This window comes from Rhinatrema bivittatum, chromosome 2 (assembly GCF_901001135.1).
Source record: "Rhinatrema bivittatum chromosome 2, aRhiBiv1.1, whole genome shotgun sequence".
In the NCBI taxonomy this organism is placed as follows: Eukaryota; Metazoa; Chordata; class Amphibia; order Gymnophiona; family Rhinatrematidae; genus Rhinatrema; species Rhinatrema bivittatum.
In genome coordinates, this window is record NC_042616.1 from 446,505,420 (window position 1) to 446,532,088 (window position 26,669).

Genomic DNA, 26,669 nt, shown 5'->3' on the forward strand with positions numbered 1-26,669 from the left:
AAGGCTGAAGAGGTTAGGGCTGTTCAGCTTGGAGTAGAGTCAGCTGAGGGGGGATATGATAGAGGTCTTTAAAATCATGAGAGATCTTGAATGACTAGATGTGAATCGGTTATTTACACTTTCGTTTAATAGAAGGACTAGGGGGCATACCATGAAGTTAGCAAGTAGCACATTAAGACTAATCAGAGAAAGTTCTTTTTCACTCAACTTAAGCTCTGGAATTTGTTGCCAGAGGATGTGGTTAGTGCAATTAGTGTAGCTGGGTTTAAAAAAGGTTTGGATAAGTCTATTAACTGCTATTAAGCTGACTTAGGGAATAGCCTCTCTAATCATGGCATCAGTAGCATGGGATTTTCTTAGTGTTTGGGTACTGTGGGAAACAGGAAACAGGTATACTGGATTTGGTCACTGTTGGAAACAGGATGCTGGGCTTGATGGACCCTTGGTCTGACCCAGTATGGCAATTTCTTGTGTTCATAGTGACGACATGGACCCATGGGACAGTGATTCCTAAAGGTACAAACCAGTTACTACTACTAATCATCCTCAGACCCGGGGGCTTTTTCCACAGGGTTTGTGCTTCTCCTTCATAAGGAATATTTAACCAGGAAGGAGCTAGTGACAAAAATACCCATGCCTAGGAAGCCCCGGATGGCCAAAAAGGCTAGAAGGCCCGTGGAGCAGGAGGGATCCTGCGTATGCTGGGACCAGGGCCGGTGGAAGGGGTTTAGGCGCTCTAGGCGAGCCTTCTCCCTTGCACCCCCCCCCCCCCCCCCCCATTCTCGGCCCCGACTCCTACATCGTTCTGGATCATGCCCACTGACTGCTTGCGGCCCACCAAATCTTCACTCCTCTTTGCCGCCGCTTGTGGCCCCATATGGTTCGCACCTAGTGGTGTACCAAGGATCTCCGGTGCCCGGGGGCTAATGCATTTGTGTGCCTCTCCAGCACTCCCCCATCCTTCTTGTACTAATGCTTAAGGTCACAGAAAATCAGTGACATCTCTAGACAGAAGAATTTTTTTTGGTGGGGGGGAGCCAAAATGACATTTCTTCATCACATCCACCTCTATAGCATGGATCCTGCTTTAAAATTGGTTACAAAAAAAAGTGTTAATAAAAAAGTCCAAAGGGTCTTCTGCGTAATTTTAAAAAGCTGGCCAGTTTCACACTTCTAGTAAAACTACTATAAAATTATTTGATAACCTCATTCAACTAATTCTATATGGCTATGAGAGTGAAGTCTGGAATATATAGGAAGGGACAGAATGTCAATATAAATCCTGCACCTCCAGTTCTGTAACTCTGTGCATCTACTGAAATTCCCCCAAACAATGGAGCTTGGATGTTTCCCTTATAGCTCTTCATACTAAAAGATATTTTCAAATTCTGGTGTCACCTCACAGTAAAAGCAGCACAAACACCTTCCACTGCCAGGCACATTGTGAACTAACACAAAACCCCGCAAAAAAGACACTCAAAATCTATACTGCAATCCCAACGTAACATAACAGTAATAACACCAAGGACTCAAACAACAATAACCCTACCTGTGAAAAAGCAAGGGTAAATATCACACTGGGTCCTAGAATACCAATACACCACCTACTGAGGAAACAAAACAAACCCGATTGCTATAGATCCCTATACAGACACTACATGCTAGCAGAATCTCTCATCACACACACAGAGCAGAGACAGACTCTCACCAAATACAGAATACAAAATGAAGGAGCACAAATTAGACAAAAACTGAAATGGAAACTCCAAGAAGCCAGACTCTGTGTATTAACAATAGAAAAACAGAACCACCATTCCTCATAAAACAAATAAAATCAAGAAACATAAAGCATCAGTTATAATAGTAAAACCATAATAAAAGAATATTTTAAAACTACTGATAAATAGAATTTCTATTAATTAAAATCATATACATTTTTTACAATTTCCCAAACACCAATAAAATATTTCAAAACAGCACATATATCAAATAACATCCAATAATTTCCCCCGCTCCTAGGCAAGAAGAAAGGGCAGAAAAACTTCCTCCAGAAATCAAAAGACAAATAACATTCAAATCTCCAACAAGTTCCACATTCCAACCACTGGATGTGAATTGAAAATTTGGTTTTTTCTAGCCTTTTCCAGAGAAGGGGGTATTTCCCTCACTGAGCAAGACTAGGGGAACCAAGAAAATCAAATAAAGTTAAACAAAAATCCTTAAAACAATTCAAAACGGTGAATCACACTTACTAGTTATGATGAGGACCAGCAAAGTACTATTTCAGTTTGTATCCTGTATAGTCAGGGGTTGAGGCCCAGCTTAACAGCAATAGGAGAACAAAGAAAACAGATCCTTCTTCAGAAGCCGAAATAATCCATACGATTCGCAGGTGTCACCTGCTCTTGAGCAGGCAGGAGCCCACCACTGGAGCAACCTCACAGGGGAGTGCTGTGGCAACTCCTACTTCCCTTACAGGCCCCAGGTGATGGCTATATTCCCCATGAGATCTCTACATAACCTTTTTTTATGGTTAATTTATTCAAGCCAATCAGCTGATTCAGCATTTTTTAGCGAACAAATCCTTGATACTTGTGCAAGTCCAGACTAATATCCCTTTCTAAGTGTCCATGGACTTATCATTCAATGTAGGGATATAGAATGACCTCTACAACCCCATTCAATTACAAGATTCCCTGTATGGGGGGAGGGAGAGGGAGAATTACTCTCCAAGGCCTTGTGTGTCATGTCACAATTACTTACATTACCAAAAAATCATGCTGGAGGCCAGGCTGTGTTTCCAACTGTTACGATCCTGCTTGCGGAGCCTATCCCGAGAGCAGGCCCTCACTCACCACTAGGCCGCTCCCCACGGCCTGGCCACCGCTGCTGCCACTTCCGCCCTACGAGGCCTAGTGCCACTGCTGCGGGCATTTTTGCAGCCTAGTGCCGCCCCAGGATGCTCTCACCTGCACAACATGGTGCCACCGCTGTCTTGAAACAGTCGCTTGGGAGCGATACAAGGAACATTTAAAAACAAGGAGCATTTAAAACAAGTAGAAAAGTAGAAAAATAACTTCAGTACAGAATAAGATTCGGGTACATTCAAGTAAGGACAAGAAACTAGGGAGCTGTTAAATACTAGGTGGAGGGCTCACAACTTCGAAGCGTTGGTTAGGGAAAACATTGGGAATCAAAATGAATTACAGGTTAATTACAGGTTGCTTGAAATTACAGGTTAATTACAGGTTGCTTGAGCAGGTAAGATAGTGTATTATAGTCAACAGGTCTAGGATGCAATAAGGGGATACGCTGAAAGGGGTGAGGCTGGACATGTTGGGGCAGATGTACATGATAGGTTTAAAAGGGGGGCACCAGAATAAGCTCTGGAAGGACTCATTTGGAAATATGGCGTGGTCTTGTCCGAGAAGCGGCTTCAGAGAGTGCTTGTCTCTCCGGCAGAGGCTTGACTGAAAAGCCAAGTTTTGAGGGGTTTTTTAATGTCTGAGGGCAGGGTTCTTGACGGAGATCCGGGGGAAGCATATTCCAGAGAGTGGGCCCTGCTGTTGATAAGGCTCACTTCCTTAAGGAGGTTTTAGCAGGGGGGGGCATAAAGTGTACCTTTGTATGCTCTTCTGATAGGTCTGTCTGATGTGTGCGGGCGTAGTTGGATGCTTAGCTTTAGGGGGGAGATGTGAATGTCCTTGTGAATCATCATGAGGACTTTGAAAAGAATCCTAAATTTGATGGGTAACCAGTGGAGTTTCAGAAGGATGGGAGTGATGTGCTCTCTTTTGTTTGAGTTGGTAAGAATCCTGGTGGCGGTGTTCTGAACCATCTGCAGGGGTTTAATGGTGTTCGCAGGGAGACCAAGAAGGAGGGAGTTACAATAATCAATTTTAGACATAATGATGGATTGTAGCACCAGATGGAAGTCTCGGAAGCGAAGGAGAGGTTTCAGTTTTTTAAGAACTTGCAATTTGAAGAAGCAATCTTTTGTGGTGTTTTGTACAAATCTTTTTAGGTTTAGTTGGTTGTCAAGCAGAACCCCTAAATCTCTAACGGATGGTGAGTGATTAATAGATGTTGTGGCAAATTTGGAGGAGCTTGGAGAATTGAAGAGAACGTTGTTTTCATCCAACGATATGATGAGAATCTCCGTCTTGTTGGTATTGAGGACGAGGTTTAGGCTGGTGAGAAGGAGGTTGATTGCTTGGAGACAGCTGTTCCAGTAAGACCAAGTTTTTTGAAGAGAGTCTGTGATTGGGAGAAGGATCTGGACGTCATCCGCGTAGAGGTAGTGACTTAGTTTAAGGTTTGTGAGTAACTGGCAGAGTGGGAGAAGGTAGATGTTGAAGAGGGTGGGTGAAAGGGATGATCCCTGGGGGACTCCCAGGTTGGATTTGATTGGGTGTGATTCTTTATTGTTGATCCTGACCTTGAAGAATCTGTTATCGAGGAACGATTTGAACCAGCTGTGCGCAAATCCCTTGATGCCTATGTCTGCCAGATGCTCTAATAAGATTGTATGGTTCACAGTGTCAAAGGCCACAGATAGATCTAGGAGCGCTAGGAGATAAGGTTGTTTTTTTTCCAGGTTTAGGAGAATGGTGTCCGAGAGGGAAGTTAGGAGGGATTCTGTGTTTAGAGTTTTGCGGAAGCCAAACTGAGATGGTTGATATGTTGAAGGTGACACATATACATACATAATGTTAAAACAATACAGTTAAAAACATAGAAAAACAAAAACATAACAGTATGACAGTGTAGAAACTATGTGAATGAGTACACATCCTGACTGAGCAGTTAGATATTTAAACCGTTTCATACCATGGCACATCAGATAGAAAGGGACCATTATAATTATTGCTTAAATGCCTGCATGAATAGAAATGTCTTCCGTGCAATTTAAATATTTGAGATCAGGTAATCTCCTGACTATCCAGCCTGTAGTTCTCCTATTCTTCCTTACTTCCACTTTTGTGAAGAAAAATCACATTAGTCTGTCTCCAGTCCTTTGGAACCATTCCTGATTCTAAAGATGTATTGAAAACAATGGTGATTTTCTACCAGGTCATGCTGTGTCATCAGTCCAAAACCTTTTTGTACTTGCTTCTTTTTCCCCATTGAAAAAAAGTAGAAAGTGGAAACTGCTGCTGGATCTGAACCAGTACCTTTTTAGAAAATTATCATTGGTCGAAAAGATCTGAGAGCAGAGCTGACAGAAGGTCCCTCCATTCCCCTAATACCCTTGGATGTATCCCATCTGGCCCCATTGCTGTATCTACTTGCAGCCCAAGTCCTATGCCATTAGTGTTTTCCCCTTAACCTCTACTGACATTTCACTCAACCTCTACATATGTAAAACAATGGGTTGCAAGTGATTTCAGTGATAGCTGGTGAAAATGGGAATCTGTGCCTTTATGTTTTGGTGATCTCACAGGGGGTATAAAAGGCGAGATCTGCAGTATCTTTATATTTATTACAGATTTATAAATTGCCTATAAATGTTTCTAGACAGTGTACAATTAAATAGTCATAAAAAGCATACACCTTACAGCACATTACAAACAAACAATATAATAAAATAATCGGTGCTGTTTGCACTCATAGATATTCCATGTCAAGGAAAGCTAATAGTATGCCTGTTTAAATAGACATATTATGAGTAAGTAGTAGGAGACACTCTTTCTCCAGCATGCAGTCGGATGTTAGCTGCTTTTGCTTCTGTTTTGTGTGAGATCCCTGAGGTGGAAACCAGTGTGGACTTGCATTTTTCCATGGAAGGAGTAAACCATTGACTGCCACTAATAAAAATGGCACCGATGGCCCTTTGCCCTTACCATGTGACAGGGTATCCGTGCCATTGGCCGGCCCCTGTCACATGGTAGGAGCACTGGATGGCCGGCGCCATCTTTAAAGATGGCGCCGACCATCTTTAAAATGGCCGGCGCCATTTTTATTAGCGCAGCCGATGGCCTGAGAGCGGGAGATCGCTCCCCGCGCCCCCACTGGACCACCAGGTAATTTTAAAATGGTTTTGTGGGGGTTCGGAAAGCAAATGGGTCATTTTTAAAGGGTCGGGGTGGGTTTTTTGTTTATCGGCTCGGGCGCAGCCGATAAACAAAAAACCAATCGTGCCGGACTATAAAAATTGTAAGATTTGAATCGGAACCGGAACCGAACTGATTCCGGTTCCGATTCACATCTCTAGGGGACAGCAGGGGCTTTTTAAAATCCTTATTAGTTTGCTTTTCCTTACTGTGCTGTCTTTGGGACTTTCAGCCCAAAAGATCCAAGAAACATTTGAGAAGAATATTGTGGCATGCGGTAAAGACCACTAGAGGAGTCTTTACCTCTGGAAGAGAAAGGACTGAGAGGAGGAAATCTTTTTGGAGAGCCATCTTTGACTTTAAATATTTTTCCTTTTTATGGAAAGGGAGAACCTTTTCCAGGTAGAGTGCCCTATTCCATCCTGGGAGCTTTTCTTTCCATATCCTAGAAGGGAGAATATCCTAGAGTCTGCAATACAGAAGCACACTTACAGTATATATACCTCAAAGCCAAGTTGGGAGTTTTATTTGGAACATAGAACAGTGAGGAAATGTGTCTGGTGCCAGGTTATAACTAGGGCTTCTGATATGAGGTTTTAACTGATAAAACATCCCTGATTAAAAAAAACAAAAAAAAACCCAACAACAATCCCAAAGAGGTGTTTATTAGATAAACACTGGAAAAACACCACTTCTCACAGTACTCCCTCACCCCTCCTTTCCCTCCCTGGGATTCTCGGCTTAATGTTTGTGCCTTTTCCAAGCTAACGATTCCTCAGCTGCACAAATACATGTTTGTGATTCAGCAGGAAAAGGTACCCAACAATAGAACCTGTGCCACGAAAACACAGATTTTTGGTAGCCACAAAGAACCCATAATTAGCTGGAAAATTAAACACTTATAGGGTCATTTATCAAAATGCTATAAGGCATTTTCGCATGCATTAAGGACAATTTGTACAATGTTCTCTCAACCTAGCTTGATGTTACCCAGGTAGAGAGTCCATCAAGCTAGGTTGAGAGAACATTGCACAAATCTCATTTTTGGCTGAGTTTCCTTTCTCCGTAGGTCATCAAATCTTCATAAGAGAGCACTGTTCTGTTCGTACGTCTCACTTTGAATGTCAAAGTGGCCCCTTACTCCTACACTAATACCTAAACCTCACCTTGAGTTACTAGGTGGGCCTCCCATAGAGATATAAATACCTATCTAGGGTGAGGACATTATGGCTAGTCTCTTTCCCTCCCATGTGCATGTGTTACCATAGCTCTTTAGGGCAGGCACATGACAAACTGGATCAGTGTTCAAATCAAACTTTTTTGTAATTCCTCTTAAAAGAATCAATAGGTGCAAAACATAAAGTGTCCAGATACTTCCAGTGTTCCTGGAGTTACATGTGACAGAATTCGAATGCCCTCTAATTCCTCTTCCACACTCAGCAATTGGTCTCCCAGGAGGAAAGGACTGTACTGGAAACAGCTACCACAGTCTCCAGTTCAGAGGAAAAGAAGGGGGGCAGAAAAATATTCCCTTTCCCCAAAGGTGGAAAAATGCAAACTTGAATCAGGATCTCTTCTCGCCCAAGGTGCTGCAACCTCCTCATATTGGTCTAAAAGGTGTACAATCCCTCCTGACCACCCTGGGCAGGGGATTCTGCCTGCCAGGAATGGAATGGCTCAAACTGCAGAGAACCTGGAAAAATTGTAAAACTCTCTTAAAGTCCTTCTTCCCTCCAGCCCTATTAGAGGGACTGGCCAGGCATGCACCTCACATAAGAAAATGCCATACTGAGTCAGACCAAGGGTCCATCAAGTACAGCATCCTGTTTCCAACAGTGGCCAATCCAGGCCATAAGAACCTGGCAAGTACCCAAAAACTAAGTCTATTCCATGTTACCATTGCTAATGGCAGTGGCTATTCTCTAAGTGAACTTAATAGCAGGTAATGGACTTCTCCTCCAAGAACTTATCCAATCCTTTTTTAAACACAGCTATATCAACTGCACTAACCACATCCTCTGGCAACAAATTCCAGAGTTTAATTGTGCGTTGAGTGAAAAAGAACTTTCTCCGATTAGTTTTAAATGTGCCCCATGCTAACTTCATGGAGTGCCCCCTAGTCTTTCTACTATCCGAAAGAGTAAATAACCGATTCACATCTACTGGGGGCCTAACTCAGAGAGCACATGTGAAACACCACCTTCCCTTCTGAAGGTAAAACTACATCTGCCCTATTCTCTCCTAGACTAGCCCCCCCCCCACCCCAATTCCTAAGGGACGTCCAATTCCAGACAAACTCTGGGGGAGTTGCTACCAAACTGACTACCAAAGGGCTGGGAATAGGAACATCTAGTGGAGACCCCAAGGGGTATCCACTTACATTCCGAGATAGCAGTCGCAGCATCAAATTTCACCCTGTACCTTGGGCCCTGGAGGTATATTCACTCCAGTGGAGAATCCATATAGAGGCGTACCCAGAGTATTTGGCACCTGGGGCGGATACCTCTTTGGCATCCCCCCTCATACACCCACCCACACACACACACACCACACATTCAGGCACTTATTCTCACAGAGCCAGTCTCTCCCGTCTTTGGCAGCTGGTGGTAACGCTGGGCCTGTTTTTCTGTCACCGGCTCCCAGAGCACCACCACTCCGGCTCCAGGAAATGCTGGCAGCACCACTCGACCCTGCCACTGCAGCTCCTTGCTTTTGCTGGTAGGGTTTCCCCCACCACGTCACTGTTCCATGCCGCTGCAGGACCTTCCTGTCAGCGGCAATGGCACCTCTCCCCTTGTTGCCACCCGGGGCGGACTGCCCCCCCCCCCCCCTCACCCCTTCCCTTAGCACTTCTCTGAATCCATAAAATGGCTGTGTAGGTTTGTGTCTGGATTTAGCCCCCCCCCCCCCCCCACCTTTCATAGCACAGCCTAGGAGAAAGGCTACAGTAATATAGTCAAAAAAATACATTTTCACCCATGCAAGATGCTTCCTTGAATCAGCCAACAGAATGTGTAAGCTCTGAAATTTGGACTGAGTAAAGAGCATTGTCCAAAAACTTATTTCTAGTCTGGGTCCTAATTATTTTTGAAGAGACACTCACTTCCATGAAAAGCTAGCTGATTACTGAACAATAGATATGGAAAGAGCATTCAGACTTGGGTCTGGATCTGTTTATCTTTACACATATGCTATATACTCAAAATGACATGGCTAAAAGTATTTTTCCTTCAGGTTTCCATTTCAGCTAAGAAGATATTTTGGAACGCAATAGCTCTCTCTATAACCTTTTCAGGTCATTTCCAATTGTACTGCTACTAAACAGGAACAGTAAGAACGAGACTGCTGCAATTTCAACATAAAGGCAAGAATGAGCAACCTTTGAAGCTTTGTGAAAAACTGGAAGAGGTGGGTGGAGAAGGGTCAGGGCAGGAGGAAGTGAGGCAAGAGAGACGACAATTATACAAAATGCAATCAGCACATTAGTTATGGTACAACTTATGGGAATCCACAAAATGTGTCTTTCAGAGTTTGATATTCAAATGATTTGTCCAGTTAATTAGACAAAATCTGAGATTTAAATATCTCCCCTACTGTCTAACTAGATTTTGTCTGGGTAACACATTACCTGCAGAAAAGTTAGCCGGTTAAAAAGAAGCGGTGATGGAGGAGTTCAGGAAATGTGATGAAATTTTAGCTGGTGATCACTGTTACTAGCCAGGTAAGTCTGAAGTTAGTGTGTGGGCCCTGGGCCGAGGTAAGAGATGGTACCGCCAACAGGGAGGAGCCCTATGAGCCTCACTGTCGGGAGGCGGAGTCTCAGCTTACATCAGACACAGTAACAGTCTAGAGTCTTTATTAAAGAGATAGAGTGACACAACCTGCGGAGTGGGGGGTGCCAGAGAGGAGGTCTCACTGACCCAGAAAATAGGGGCAGTGGAATGGGGAATACCCAGAGGGGATACCTCCATAGAGTTGGTAATGAGCCGCAGAGCGGGATATCTCGATGAGGTCTTCAGTAGAAATGGTAGTGGTCCGTGGGACGGGGTATACCGCAGGAGGTCCTCAGTAGAGACGGTAGTGGCCTGCAGAGTGGGGTATGCCGATAAAGTCCTTAGTAGAGATGGTACTGGTCCATGGAGTGGAGTACACTGGAGAGGTTTCTCAGTTGGGATGATAGCGGTCTGCCGAGCGGGGTACGCTGAGGAGGTCCTTAGTAGAGATGGTAATAACCCGCAGAGTGGGGTACACCGGTGAGAGTCCTCTATAGAGATGATAGTGGTCCATAGAGCAGGGAACACTAACAGAGTCCTCAGTAGAGTTGGTAAAGGCCCGCAGGGCGGGATAGGCCTGAGGGAGTCATCATTAGAGATGGTAATGGTCCACAGAGCAGGGTACACCAGGGTGGTACTCAGTAGCATTGGTAGAGGCCCTCAGGGTGGGATAGGCCCTAGGGAGATCTCAGTAGAGATGGTAATGGTCTGCAGAGTGGGGTACACCAGAGAGGTCCTCGGTAGAACAGGAAGTGGTCCGCACAGCGAGGTACTCACGAGAAGAGTAGCGATGGTTCCAGGGAAGCCCCGAGGAATGGGGCAGGCAGCAATCCCAAGTGTAGGCCCTCCGAGGAGAGGATAGCCAAGATGAGAAATGGGCCCCCGAGGAGCGGGTACCCGAGATGTCTTACGCCAGGAAACAGGAACTGGAACGCAGGGACTTAGCAAGGATTTAGCAAGGATGGATCTCTTTGCCAAGTCGTCGGTAGGCAGGGCCAGCTGGGTTAAATATCCTGGAGGGATGATGTCATCCCCCCCTGGAGGGGACGTCCCCGAGGTTCCCGCCATAATGTGTTTAAGACTGGCCCGTGCGTGCGCATGCGCCTAAGAGATTCCAACAGCAAGATAGCAGTCGGCGGCGTCCGTGCCGCCCCAGGAGGCCTGGGAGCAGTAGGCAGGTTGACGGGAGCTGGCGGAGGTTGCCAGTCTACCCCATGGAGTCAGGGAAGTGAAGAAAGAGGTGAGCAATAGTGGTCGCAGCCATCTGTGACTGATGGGCATAACAGTACCCCCCTTCTTAGGGCCCCTCCCCTGGGGTTTTGGCTTTCTTGGGTACGCTGTATGAAATTGTTTGATTAACTCCTTGTAAAGGATGTTAATAGCAGGCTCCCAACTGATCTCTTCAGTGCCAAAGCCTTCCCACGAGATCAGATATTCCCAATGCTTCTCGCGCTTCCTTACATCCAAGATGTTCTCAACCTGGTATGTGATGTCTTCTTCCGCAGCTAGCGGTTGAGGATCAGGAGGTTTCTTGAAGAATTTTTACAGGATGAATGGTTTTAACAGGGAGATGTGGAAGACATTATCAATTTTGAGTGAAGTGGGCAGACGAAGGCTGTAGGTGACCGGGCCCAGCTGGCGAAATACGGGAAAGGGCTCAATGTATCTAGGAGCAAAGCGGACTGAAGGCAACTTTAAGCAAATAAAGCAGGTGTTAAGCCACACCTTATCTCCAGGGTTCAACTGAGGAGCTGCCTGATGATGGGCATCGTAGAACTTCTTGGATTTTAGAGCGGCTTGTTGCAGAGGTTGTTTGGTATACTCCCACAATTGATGCAGTTCTTGAGCAGAGGCTTGCGCTGCCGGAGAAGGTACAGACAGCGGTATCGGAAGAGGAGGCAGAGGTTGACATCTATACACTATTTGAAAGTGGATGAACCAATAGTCACAGACTGATGGGAGTTCAAGGCGAACTTGGCCCCCAGCAATAAGTTGGACCACTCATTCTGCTGAGAGTTCACGTATGCCCGAAGAAACTGTTTCAGTGTGCGGTTTGCCCATTCTGTCTGTCCATTGGCCTGTGGGTGATAGGCCGATGTGAGGTCCAGAGAGATGTCAAAAGTTTTACAAAGTGATCTCCAAAACTTGGCCATGAATTGGACACCCCTATCCGAGAGGATGTGCCTCGGAAGTCCTTGAAAGCGGAAGATGGGGCGAATAAATAGTTTAGCTAACTCTGGGGCTGTAGGAAGATAGGATAGATCCACGAAGTGATCCATCTTTGAAAAGTGGTCCACGGTGACCAAATTGGTGTTATGGCAACTGGAAGGGGCAATGCAAGCAAGATGGGTATGTGAGGTGATGAGAAAGAGCCAGGGAAGGGGATGCATGAGAATCATGACCATGTGGGAGTAAGGGTTGCATGTGAAAGAGTCCAGATGCAAAAGACCTGGATAGGATATGCAAAAGAGCTGGGTGGAAATGGGGTGGGAATGCAAAAGAAAACTGGATAGTAGAGATGTGCGTCGTTTTAAGGTTTTCAGGTTGGGCTGCAGTTCTGGTGCCTTGTGGAAAATGTTGTTTTCCTGTGGCTCGTTTTTTTCCCCCCAGTGATTTTCCACGAAAACCCCCCCCCAACCCTTCAAATTTACTTAATTACAACCTCCCCCCCACCATCCCGATCCCCTCCAAGACTTACTAAAAGCCCTGGTGGTCCAGCGGGGTCCCGGGAGTAATCTCTCCCTCTCGGGCCATCAGCTGCCACTAATCAAAATGGTGCCGGTGGCCCTTTGCCCTTACCATGTGACAAGGGCTACCAGTGCCATTGGTCGGCCCCTGTCACATGGAAGGAGCAATGGGTGGCCCACGCCATTTTCTGTCTTTAACTCCGATCCATTGAGAGAAAATGTTTTTTGGCAGCAACCTCTTTAGCTTGACAGTAAACACTAAAGAGGTTGCTGCCAAAAAAGATTTTCTCTCAATAGAAGATTATAATTTTATAAAAAATACTAAAAATGACAAAAAAGCATTTTTGATTAATAAAATTTCAACATTTTTGACAGTGAAGTTGAATGATTAAAAGACCAGTTGGTTTCTGTTTTAGAATTCACAACATCAGGCTTGCTGACACCTTCCCTTAGGCTATTGATAATATATGTGTGTGGTTTCCCTGATTATTTACAGATTTCAATTACCCCAATATTGACAGGTTAGATGTAACATCAGAACTTGCTAGAGACATAAAGTTCCTGGATGTAATAAATGATTGCTTCATGGAGCAATTGGTTCAGGAATCACAGAGAGAGAGGGAACTATTTTAGATTTAATTCTTAGTGGAACGCAGGATTTCGTGAGAGAGGTAACAGTGGTGAGGCCACTTGACAATAGTGACCATAACATGATCAAATTTAAACTAATAACTGGAAGGGGAACAATAAGTAAATCTACAGCTATAACACTAAACTTTCAAAAGGGAAACTTTGATAAAATGAGGAAAATAGAAAAAAACGGAAAGGTGCAGCTGCAAAGGTTAAAAGTGTTCAACAGGCATGGACATTGTTTAAAAATACAATCCTAGAAAGGAATACGACGAGTGAGGTTATCAAATTTGCGGACGATACAAAATTATTCAGAGTAGTTAAATCACAATGGGATTGTGATACATTGCAGGAGAACCTTGCAAGACTGGAAGATTGGGCATCCAAATGGCAGATGAAATTTTATGTGGACAAGTGCAAGGTGTTGCACATAGGGAAAAGTAACCTTTGCTGTAATTACCGATATTAGGTTCCATATTAGGAACTACCACCCAGGAAAAAGATCTAGGCATCATAGTGGATAATTCTTTAAAATCGTCGGCTCAGTGTGCTGCAGCAGTCAAAAAAGCAAACAGAATGTTAGGAATTATTAGGAAGGGAATTGTTAATAAAACAGAAAATATCATAATGCCTCTGTATTGCTCCATGGTGAGACCACACCTTGAATACTGTGTACAATTCTGCACCTTGAATTCTGCACCTTGAATACTGTGTATAATTCTGGTCATTGCATCTCAAAAAAGATATAGTTGCGAAGGAGAAGGTGCAGAGAAGGGCAACCAAATGATAAAGGGGATGGAACAGCTCCCCTATGAGGAAAGACTGAAGAGGTTAGGGCTGTTCAGCTTGGAGAAGAGATGGCTGAGGGGGGATATGATAGAGGTCTTTAAGATAATGAGAGGTCTTGAATGAGTAGATGTGAATTGGTTATTTACACTTTCGGATAATAGAAGGACTAGGGGGCATTCCATGAAGTTAGCAAGTAGCACATTTAAGACTAATCGGAGAAACTTCTTTTTCACTCAACACACAATTAAGCTCTGGAATTTGTTGCCAGAGGATGTGGTTAGTGCAGTTAGTGTAATTGGGTTCAAAAAAGGTTTGGATAAGTTCTTGGAGGAGAAGTCCATTAACTGCTATTAATCAAGTTTACCTAGGGAATGGCCACTGCTATTAATTGCATCAGTTGCATGGGATCTTCTTAGTGTTTGGGTAATTGCCAGGTTCTTGTGGCCTGGTTTGGCTTCTGTTGGAAACAGGATGCTGGGCTTGATGGACCCTTGGTCTGAACCAGTAGAGCAATTTCTTATGTTCTTAGGTAGGTGTCCTTATATTCAGGCATCTGGGTAGAGTCCCATGGTGATATTTAATGTGCAAATCTCAGCCAGCAGCTTTCTGGGAACCGTAGTGGAGGGGACCCAAACTTTACAGCACAAATCCTACTTTAGGTTATCTTCAACTTGGACACCCAGCCCAGCCTAGTCCCATAGTTTATTTATTTATTTATTTTAAGGGCTTTTATATACCGATGTTCATGTACTGGTACATATCACGTCGGTTTACATAGAACCAAAGTTTGAAATTACATTGAACATTCTATCGAACAAGAGGGTACAAATAACATGTCTAACATCATGGGAACTTATTGATAACGCTGAGAACTTATAGGTAGAGCCGAGGACAAGTTAGAAATTAAACATTAAAAATTGTAAAATTGTAAAATTATTACAAATAACAAATAAGATCCAGTTGGGATCTACTGATCTTGCTTTTCCATCCTTAATTAGTGTTTATTTCTGGGGAACTTCTCATGGGGAAAAGTCAGTGGGATCAGGCTAGTTCTCAGCACTGCAATCCCAGTGGGGAGGGGGATTGAAAAACCCTCCCCACTCTGCTCAAGTCCAAAAAATACTTCAAAAGTTAAACTGGATACATCTTCTGCCCTCACTGTCTCTCACAGCAGGATCTATCACTGGTGCTTGTCCACCAGGGTTTAGAGAGGGATCACAGGTCTTTTGTCCCTTGGTGAGAGCCCTTTTGCTCTGCAAACTAGTAGAAGAAGGACCCTCTGGCAGGGAGTGCACAATGAGGAGTCACTTCTAAGAAACGCCATATGAGTGAAGCTGGGAGGCCTCACCAGAGTGTAAAACTTATACATTTTTACAGTTCCACTTCTTCCTCAAACTGATCCCATGGTGTTCTAAAATGGCTGGGCTAAATAGTATTGAGGCATCCAGTTCAGACCCTCCAGGTGGGAGGGACTCAGGGGAATGGCTCTTTCTAAAGTGTGTTCTATACAAGGACAGTGACATCTGGTGGCCAGGCAGGAGGAGGAGGGATCTGCCACAAATCTAATGCAGGAACCTCGGGACCCATGTTAAGATCCCAAGGCTCCAACATTAGATCACCGTTTCCTTAAGAGGACTATCTAAGTCGGTTGTGTTACCTGATTAATATCAAATTGCCTATTCATGAGCTGCTTTGCATGGATTTGCAAATTCTAATAGGAGAGAGAATTCTAATAGGAGAGAGAATCTGGGCAGGGCTGTACAAAATGTGTATCGTGCGATATACGCTGTTTAACACACATTAGAGCCCTTCTGCACTTGATGCATCTTCCAGTAAGTTAGCTGGATAACCTTAGATCTGCTTCAGAGCAATTACCTGTAGATTATGCTTCCAGTGCTTCTCTTATTAGAACAGCCCTGGAAGCTCTGGAGCAGGCAAGACGGAAGGGTGGGGGTAATTGTTCTCAAGGTTGTGTGGGGGTAGAGGGTAAGAAGGGGGGGGGGGGAGGGCAGGATTGAACCTTAAAAAACAAAACAGGTAAGCGGGGAGTCTGGGACCATTTGTCACCCAGAACCTTTTTGTTTAAGGCTTAGGTTTCATGGGTGAGAGACTGCTCGGCCTAGCAAGGCCAGTTAGTACATACTGGGGAGGGGCGTCCGAATCAGTCCGCAGATCCACAAGACACCTTTTTTTCATCCTTTACAGTGCTACTTAACTGAATATCTTTAAGATATCCAGTAAAGTAGCAAGTTATTCAGCTATACTAAGCTGGATAACTAAAAAGCCTAAACTGTTATTATTCAAAACTAACTGGTTAGATTTTTAAGTTATCTGGTAAGTGAGAATATTCAGTGGGATATTTAACCCACTGAATATCCAGACGAGTTATCCGGCTAATTTTAGTTGGATAACATGTCTGCTCGCCAGCTTACTGAATACGGACCTCAATTTTTTTTAGTTATTTTGTATACTTATCCCTTAAAAAGTTTCAGAATTTGCCACAAATCCCATGCTTGGAATGTAATTTTCAGTGTTATTGTATGTTTTATATACCATTTTTTTTTTTTGTTATACAGCAAGCCCTCATTGTTAGATTGCCCAACTTGTGATGTTTCAAACTTACATCACGAAAGAACTGCCACCTTGTTCCAGACTGCCAATGCTCATTTCAACTTCTGATTGTGCCACTGAGCATTGACGTCAGCGCATTCCATCCTGGCACCTGCATCTGAGCATGCAGAAGCTTCTGGGTGCTAACATCAGCATGTTTCATCCCGGCCAGAAGAAAGCGTACATACCTCTACAGGGCTAGACTCGGCACTGAGGGGCAGAGAAGCAAGAGAGAACAGTCTGATGTTTCCCCACAGAAGGCAAGGTCAGGAACAGTAAGTGACCATGGCAGCAGCTACTTTTTAGCTGTTTCAGCACTAATGGGAGGGGCTTCCATCCAGTAGGAATTGGGGATGGGGGCCACTTTGCTTGGGAACAAACCCCCAAGCTCTTCACAAGGCTGGGCTTGGCATTGAGAGGACCCTGGAAGAGCAGACAGAGGTCTGTCCACAGCAGGCAAGGTCTAGGATGGATCTGAATCCTCCAGTCAGTCTCTTCAGAAAATTCTCTTTCAGTTCTCTAAGCCACCCTCAAGTACCTCCTGTGAAATTCTACAGCATTTTTGTCATAAAATTGTTTTTGGGTTTTTTTAAAGTGAAAATAGAGTCATGGCCTTGGTGATGGAACCAATTCACCATGTATAACATTGTTTCCTATGGGAAATTTGGTTTTGACATAAATCATTTCGACATAAGACATGGTTTTCTGGACCCAACTGTGACTTAAGTTTTCTTGTAGGGAGAGAGGTGGTGGAGGCATAAATAATATTGTGAAAGAGTGCCTCATTGTGTGGAAAGGAGCTGGTGCCAGCCCCTGGATAAGAAACTTATTAGTACATCACTGATGGTGTAGAAATGAACCAGAATGATGTATTACCTTGAGTTTTCCAGGGTATTTGCTTTCCCACTGTGGTTGGTGCTGATTTTTGTAAATTGTCTCCAAAAGGCCAGCAGGATCTCAGTAAAACTAGTGATCTTTGTGTGTTTATAGGATTGTTCTCGGGCTGGTGAGGATGGAAGAAGGGCTGATCATGACAAAATCTCAGGGGAAAATCAAATGGGCCCAAGCCTCATGCCGTACATAACAATGCTTCTGCCTAAGCTAGAGAATCTTGCATTTCATCACTGCACCTGGCCCCGCTCGTTTCTAAAGAAGGCTTTGCTTGAGCTCATATCCCTAGATTTCCCCTGAATCACAGTCCTGTGCTTTCTCTACTAGGCCAGTTCTCTGATTCACAGTCTGATTCTGAATATGTTTATGAAGAAACTATTTTTATCACAGTTTTAAATAGTGTTAGTTAACTGCTATACTGATGTGCCAGGATATTCTCCAGATTGCAGAGGTCAAATTGGGTGAGTACAGTAGGGACATTTTTGGCTTTCAATGCCGGAGTGTCTATAGTTGGTATATACAGTACTTTGAGTAACTGAAGATTGTATTTATGTTTGTAGAAAGGCACTCTGAAATACCAAAAAAAACCTGATTTGAGTTTATAAGTACAATTTTTATGAGATTGATTATATATTGTATCTGTGCTAATACTGGCAGTAATAAAGTTTTCCATGTTGCGTGATTTGCCTGGAAACCAGAACTACTGGATAGGTGCAGAAACACTTCCCTTTTCTTGCTAGGCAGGTTCATTAAGACACAATCACGTACATAAAAACCGAACATTCTTTTCCAAGCAGGGTGACCAACGTTTAAAAAGTTATTTTTAGGTTCAGTTTGGAAAATGCATGGTTGGGTAGGGGGAGGGGCATTTCAAAGTCCTCTTGAAATGAATTGGATTTGATTGCATTTTGTTGGGCAGGCTGAAAAGAAATAATTGTTAAACCCAAATTATACAGTCCTTCCACATGCAAGACAGAGCAGTATATATAGTCCAAAGTTATTGGCCATTTCCTATGATTTAAAAGAATGGCACTCTGAGGACCTATGTATCTTGGAAGGGGTGCATAAATTCCCTTTTATAAGGGTTCTTAGACTTGGCCCTGCTTGGAATTGTCTAATATGTTATTAGCTCAATAACAATATCCATGATCCTCATTACACCTTTCCTGATGTGCAGAATCTCTGTCTTGACGTGAGCATCTATAATCTGGTGATGGAAATGCAATGAGCGTGTTTCTGTCATGATGTTAAACTCAAAGAATGGGCAAGAAGCCACAAGTGTTTACCCACAGTTTAATCACATGGCCTCATTTCGATATGTTCAAACCCACTTACATGTCCACAAAAAAAAATACAAACATTTGTTTTCTTGTGTAGAAAGCACGTTTATATTTTGAAGGAATTTACAAAGAATGCTATACAGGAGTTAAGGAAGCATCGCATGTATGTTGAGGTGTAGTGTGTAAACAAAATCCACTAAGGAGTGCAAGAAGACTCTAGGTCCAATAATTTCATTTTCAATAATATTGAAAATGAAATTATTGGACCTAGAGTCTTCTTGCACTCCTTAGTGGATTTTGTTTACGATTTGTGGAGTGCAGTATTGCTCCTTCTTTATATTTGGATATCTCCGAGGTGTAGTGTGTGACATGAAGAACAGGCACAAGTGATATATACGTGCATTAACTTGTGTGATAGAGATTTCAATGAATGCAGTGCTATGCAGTGTTATAAGTAATCAGCGGGAGTGACTGATGCTTGCTAATGTAGCATTGCTGTATGACAACAGTGACAAATTGACTATAGCTTCTGGTCTTCCTACAGACCTGAGGATAATACTCTGGATATTGCTATGTGTTGGAGAAGATGAAAGATGTTTATCTGAGAAAAGATTGGCATGCATGTAGAAAGAATGTAGCTTGCAAGTGTGTGTGGGTGAGGACTGACTGAATGAGTATGAAAGAAGAAGACTGTAACATTGCAATGCAAGGAAAATGAGACTTTCATTAGAAGAAAAAGAGATGGTGCAAATGTTATCTAGGCTAATGTAGCAGTTAGGGTAGTCCTAAGTAGTATTTAAAAAGGCAAGCACTGCAATTACTGCCAAGAACAGCAGCACTGCGCACTTACAGGGTAATTTTCAAAGGAAATTCTACAGGTAAAGTACTGTTGTGCCCACAGAAATGGCCCTGTAGAAAATTGTGTGACTGGCATGAGCGCAAAATTGTGTGAATTTATGTATATATTTGCTGGCTAACTTATGCAAACTGTTACAGAATGACCCCCTTAAAAATGACTTTTTCATAGTAAATTTTGGGGAGTCTTTACAAATAGGGCACAGTTATTGCATTTATTTTGGTAAGATTATCTCACAGAGAAAATGAATATTTTTCTACTTTTTGTTCATAGAGTGAAGGCAATTTATTAAAATATCAGACTTGCTTCTGTAAGAAGTAATGGAATCTGCACAGCGGCAACAGGGCTTTGGTCTGGACATACTCCTAACTTGGACTGGAGTAAATATATTTGGGTCGGAGTATTGCCTGAGGTGAACACTTTTTAATATGCATTTGGGAGAACTGATGTATGTAGGCTGGTCTAGGGGCAGAAGAGAGATCATTAATGGAGTCTCTATGGAAGCTCCTTCTTCTGCATTTTTTTAATTGTCTTATTTTCAGCTGTAACATTTATCTTTTTCTTTTTTGCCAAATATTTGCCCCTTTACAACAGTTGTAAAATAGTTTTTTTCTGCAGAAGTCAAAAAGCAATTTAGGTGAATTGAGCCCTAACAGCCTGAACCAAGTACCGTTTTTGAACTGCACAAGATGGTTTATGCATCTGATTTGGAATTTCTGGCTATACACACCACACTGTGTCAAGATGGGGACCCAAAGACAGTTTGCTTCCATTTTATGCTGTCAGCTAAATTTACTGGACCCTGTACAGAATGAACAGTTTCTCACCAGAACTGATTTCAGAATGTTCTCTTTGAAGTCTGTATTCATTCTCAATAAATGCGCTCAATTCTTTAGCATTGTGAAGTCATAAGATGTTAGCTGGAGGTTCACAAAGGGCATTATTTTTCAGTGAGTTTATGTACGGAAAGTAAATGCTTTCTCAAAGCCAAGTCAAGAGCAGGTCATAGCAAATGATAAAAACAGACTCCTGTGAGGCATTCTATTGCTCATTTTTCCTGAAAGCACATCTGCGTGAAATACTGAATTCTGACTGGCACAGTGCCTGTCTGCCAATTTCTTGTCTATCCCAATTATGACTCAGGCAAACTGGAGTTATGTCTCACTGTATAGGGTCCAAATAATTATCTGTATCTGTCCCATTTGATCTACCTACACTCCAAAGGTGTGCAGACTATTGTTCTTTTGGGGGTGAGGGTGAGGTTGTGGCAAATCTGTGGGTCAAACTGGCAATGAACACAAACTTGTACTGGATCTTTGAACTCGTTCCATTGCTCAACACTTCCAATGACAGCTCTGAGATATCAGAAAGCTGAAGAAGAATATCAGCGTGTAGTTGCATTCTACATTATACCACCTTGCTCGCGATGCTTGGACATGAGGATTATCATTAATAATAATCATTTGGGGCTCTTGCACCCAGTAGTTGTAGATCTAGGTGACATAGTCCTATCTGATAAAGCTATACCTCTGCCCCAGGTCTCTTTACTGGATGGCATTATTCATTTATAGAAGGGTGTGAAGGATACAGAATATTTTGCTCATGAGATACTACCTCTCCCCCACCACATGAGGGAAAAGAGTAGGTAAGCTCGCCGATGGTTATGGCATTGGCATTATCCAATCTTCCCTTGCTAGTGGAACACCAATCACATTTCCTATTGTCAGATTTGCCTTCTATAAACTGTTAGAGTTTCGGTGATATTTCTAGAATGGTTTTGTTTAAAAACATGGGTTTTCACTTTATATTAGTGACTTTGCTAATGTTGTCTAGAGGCTGAAAAGCTACATATAGAGTGGATAGCAATACTAGTCTTTTCCCCTTTCCTGATGCAGCATTTTGCAGGATTTTGAATGAAACTGAGGGCAGTTGTATAGTGTCTGGAAGTCATATCAGGTGTCTGCCATGCATAGTGCGATAAGGGGCAAGTGCTGGCCAGGAAACTGTGATGGGAGCTGGATAGATCAGCCCCAGACACAATCAAGTACTCAGAAAAATGTAAATTAGAACAATAGCAATATTAGACACATCAGAAAAACAAGTCAGTATTATTACTCTGCAAGGATCACAGGAAATTCCTCTTCATCTTCTCATGCCAACAATCATTACCCCCCCAAAAAAAACAATGTTGAGGTTGCAAATTCTTGTCCAGCTATGGCATTTTCTGAAATCAAAATGGATACTGAAATAGTTATGCAGAATGATTTGGGCAAAAACATCCAACATGCTAAAGGTTTCTTCTCCTACTCCCCATGACATATTCTTGCCAGATTGCTAAATTTAATCCTTTTGGTGCCCAAGATTAAGCATTTTGGCTTGGCAAAGCTGCATTGGTATAAAAAAAAGAAGGGAGTTCAAAATTTGCAGGCTCCAAAGGTTTGAAACTTTAATAGCCACCCATAATAATGCAAGGATCTCTGAATTAAATACAACACACATGAAGGTGTTTCATAGGCTCTCTCGCCTCTTCTAGTTTTCCCAACCTCCACCCCCAGGCAGCGTGACTCTTCCTGTCATGTGGAAATCATTGCAGTGGGAATTCGAGAATCAGGATCGGCTCAAAGTCTCACAATAACATGAAGTTTAATTGGGCCACACAGTTATTAATCCAACTATGCACACTCACACGTGTACGCAGTACTGTGTGCATACAGCATATGTGGGCTTCATATATACAGATGGCAACTTATTCATACTAAAAAGGACATCCAGCAGAGCCACATATAAATAATGGGTTGACCATTTAAATGTGATTAAATCAAATTATATGTAGCATATGCTTGTGTTATACAGTCTAGCTTTTTAAAGGTTTGTGTGATTTGAGGGTGGGTTCATATTTACTAGGCTTAAAATCATATTTGCACATATCAGGATCTACTCTGAGTTGCCCACTACAGATTTTGCTTTCACTGCTCATCAGTGACAAGGGGCCAGCGGGAGGGAAGGGTCCATAGTTCATGAGTGCAATGCATAGAAACTACTCTCGTGAGCAAGCAGCAAGATTAAATTCTACCATTACAGCAAAACATACATTAGATTTCATGCTTATGTCATAGAAGAATGGTATTTGGTTAAAAAATAATTCATATGCTTATGAACTTCCACTTAAGCTGCTACTCATTGTAGGTTTAAGCCTGCTCAGGCTACAATTCTGTGAAATTCATGAGATGTTTAAATGCCCAAATATTTGGAAATATTTATCCTGCACCATTTTTCTCATGATGGTAATAAATAAATGTTTGCGACCAGCTTGGAGAATATTCTGTGCTGCCCTATGGAGATTATTTGAGTGCATATTACAGTATAAGCCCCAATATCTGGCACTCTAGTACCCGGAAAGCTCACCCACCCAGCATTTTGTTCAGGCGGGGAGAATGACAGGAGGAGAGGGGTTGGATTAGGGAGCAGAGTAGCTTTGCTCTGCTGGGCTGTATGCTTTGTCCGCTCCAGCATCACCCATTTCCTCCTCTCCTGTTCCTTGGAAGAGACAGCAGGGGAGGGGAAATCACGGGAAGCAGAGGGCTCTCAGATAGCCAGAATATTCCAGTGCCTGGAGCTTTCATTGTAGTTTTGCACACCTTTGAATTTCATGGAGTAGAGACCTAGGTGACTGTAGTGAAACTAAGAACTTAAACATGTGTACAGAGGCTCTGATCAGCTATTTGTGATGGGTGTCAGCAGGGAAGCCAGTGCTACGTGTTGACAGAAGAGGGGAGACCAATGATCCCTCCAAGGAGTGACTAGGTGTGTGCACAGTTATTTTTTTCATGTCAGAAACACTTTTTTTAAACCAACAATTTTTGAGCACCAGTATTAGCGTTGCATTTCTGTAGATAGCAGAAAGTGAAAATGTATGTGAGCGACCATGTAAAACCCGTGAGTGGTGCTCCAAAATTGTATGAGCGATCGCTCACGCACTCAGCTTAAAGGGAACTATGGGGGAGACTGGCTGGAGAAGCAGGAAGACCAGGAGGGGCTGCAGAGGCAGATGCGATCAAAAAGCAGAACATTGCATGGAAAATGTTGAGGGAATGGGAGAGAAGGGACATAAAACTGCAGAAATGGGGAAGGAAGGGGCAGTAAAGGAAAAAAGGAAGGCCACAATAGGGAAAGTTTAGAGAAAGGAGAAGTGAAGAAGCAGAGAAATGGGGACAAAGGAGAGCAGGATTGGAGGGAGGAGGAGAAAAAGGGAAATAGAGACATTAAGAACAATGTCAATTACAAAAACAGGAGAGGGAAACAGAAAGAGAATATTTGGGACGAGAACACAATGAATGATCAAGAGGGAAGGAATGAAGAATGAAAGGAGAGAAGATTAGGCAGGGTTTAAGAAGGATTTAGACAAGTTCCTGGAGGAAAAGTCCATAAACCATTATTAGCCAGGTAGACTTGGGAAAGCCACAGCTTATGAGCGAGAAAGACTGGATCTATTCTTTGGGATCCTGCTAGGCACTTGTGATCTGGATTACCCATTGTCGGAGACAGGATACTGGGCTCGATGGACCTTTAGTCTGACCCAGTATGACACTTCTTAAATTCTTATAAGGAGGCCCTCTGCAAACCTCTTCTTTTGGTTTTGCAATGTCTGTTGCAGCTGGTTGGTCAGCTCATAGATATCTTTAGTTCAATTTCAAAACAATGCTTAAAGTACTGAAAAGAAGTTAAAGACTTTAATGTGTTGCTTCCTGGAAGTTTATTGTACTGGTTGTTCAAATAAAGATTTTATCTATGATAGATGTGCCCTAATTCAAGATATGGACAGGATATACATAATGGTGGACAATGCCTTTGCTGCTCATAAATAAAGTAAGGGCCATGACTCGAAAACAAATTAGATAATGCCCATTTCAACCATTGTTTAAAATATTTATAATATGTAAATGGAATATATCTTCACTACACACTTCTGGCCTGTTTGAATCTTCAGCATCTACAATGGGTTGTGTCATTGGAAGATCATTTGCGTCTATCTACATGTTGGCCAATGACAGCAGGAGGAATTCACAATGACTGATGATGTCACAATCAGCTTCACTATAACAATTTATCAATGCAAACTGAGGCAAATGAATTTAACCAGGACTTTAGGGGCTACAGTAATCATTTAAGGAGCATGTAGTACGAAAAATGATTGGACTGAAATGTTTTAAGAAGTTGTGGAAATGTGGAAAAACTGAAGAAAGTTTGCACTTACTAGGGCTTGCTTGTAAAAATAGTTTTCATAGTTTCAGGTAAGCCATGTAATATACTGTATACACACACACTATAAATTCATACAGATTGCTCCTGCAGCAGAAAGGTCCTTCAACACAAGGACCCAACTGAATGACATTAAAATGCTATTTTGTTATCTAACCAAGTCATACAAAGAGCATACTGATAGAGTAGTTGAATAGAGAAAGGAGTTACTGTATATGGGAGGAGGGGTATGTATTTTTACAGATAATTTTTCTTTTTTAAACAAGATGTGCAGGATATCTCTCTAGAAAAAGGCTGGATTGGTGTGCTCAATAATACAGCGCTTGCAGTGGCGCTTGACAAAGCGCAGTGCATCCACAGAGATGTCACAGTCCTGCACGTTCAACATTTGCAAGTCGAAGCAGTTGGCAGCCACAATCTGCAGGCCCTGGCCCGTAACACTCTCACAGGACTTCAGGCTCAGGCGCTTCAGGTTAAAGCAGTTCAGGGCCAAAACCTCCAGGCCACTGTCGGAGACCAGGGGGCACTTTCCAATGTCTAGTGACTTGAGCTTTGTGCAATTTTTGGCAAGGTATTCCACACCATGGTCCGTTATGCCTTCGCAGCCTCGTGCATTGAGGTAGCGCAGTTTGCTGCAGTACTTAGCGATGTAGCGGATGCCAACATCTGTTATTCGGCCGCAGTGGGCAATGCTGAGATAGCGCAGGCGAGACTCCAACTTGGCAATTTCCCGCATGCCAAAGTCACTGATGAAGCGGCAGTCGCTGACGCTCAGCTCTTTGATGGATGTGCAGTAGATCATGATGTAGCGGAGGCCCTCGTCTGTGATGCGTACACACCGGCGCAAGTACAGGTGGGTCAGCTGAGTGCAGTGGGCCGCGATGGTGTGCAGTCCCTCATCCTCCAGGACAAAGCAGTCTGTCATGTCCAAGTAGCGGATGGAGATCTGTTTGCCATGCATGGGGGACAACTTGATGGAGGCCTCCCGGGTTAGACTGATGCAGGTCACTTTGGAGCAGCCTAACAGAGGAAGGAAACAGAGAAAAAGTTCATGAACTACGAGAAAGAGGGACATGTGCTTCCTTTTCATAATGTCAGGAGCTTCCCATATCAGTTCAGAATAAAGAGAAAGATACTATGGTTCCTAATCTGTTTACAATATGTTATTTACAACAGTGCTAATCAGGCAAATGAAACAGTTCTTGCAAATGCACAGGATTTTTTAAAAATTGTCTGTAGAAGTATTAATAAGATTAAATCAATCACACACACACACACACACTCGAAATGAGTACCATAGAGAAAAATAAAAAGATCATGACATCAGATAAAAGGAAAAAGCACAGTAAAGATTTATGAACCTTACTGCCTAACCCTATGGAAACAAACAGTACTCCACACAATGGGGAGGACAAGGCATAAGGGGGTGAAATGTGCTCATCGCTAGAAAGAAATAGGACTTTGGTGGATGGGCAGGAGGAAAATTAGATTACTGAGGTTATGTCAGAGAGAATCTTACATTGGAGTCACTGTAAAAATGTAAGCATTCATTTCTGGGATTTATAGGCCAGTATGATAAGCTGAGTGTTAAAAATTGCACATGCTAAAACATGTTTTTTAACTCTCAACGTAATATGCTAATGACATAATCCATGCATCAAAAATTTTTAAAGAAGCACCTTAACCCAAAAAATGTAGGTAGAAACATGCTTAGGGGCGGATTTTCAGAGCCCTGCTCGCCGGTGCGCCTATGTTCAATAGGCCTACCGGCGCGCACAGACCCCGGGACTCGCATAAGTCCCGGGGTTTTCCAAGGGAAGCGTGTCGGGGGCGTGTCGAGG

The 26,669-nt window shown here is 43.0% G+C and overlaps 1 protein-coding gene across 3 annotated transcripts in view; it reads right to left on the bottom strand.

The window, feature by feature from the left end:
• Positions 1-18,744: 18,744 nt before the first annotated feature.
• FBXL7 (F-box and leucine rich repeat protein 7) overlaps positions 18,745-26,669 on the bottom strand; it is a 623,746-nt gene continuing 615,821 nt past the window's right edge. For all 3 annotated transcript variants that reach the window (XM_029590337.1, XM_029590339.1, XM_029590338.1), the window contains one exon: positions 18,745-25,848. In XM_029590337.1, the coding sequence (XP_029446197.1) occupies positions 25,112-25,848 (737 nt within the window). In that variant the 3' untranslated portion in view covers positions 18,745-25,111. The remainder of the gene's footprint in view (positions 25,849-26,669) is intronic.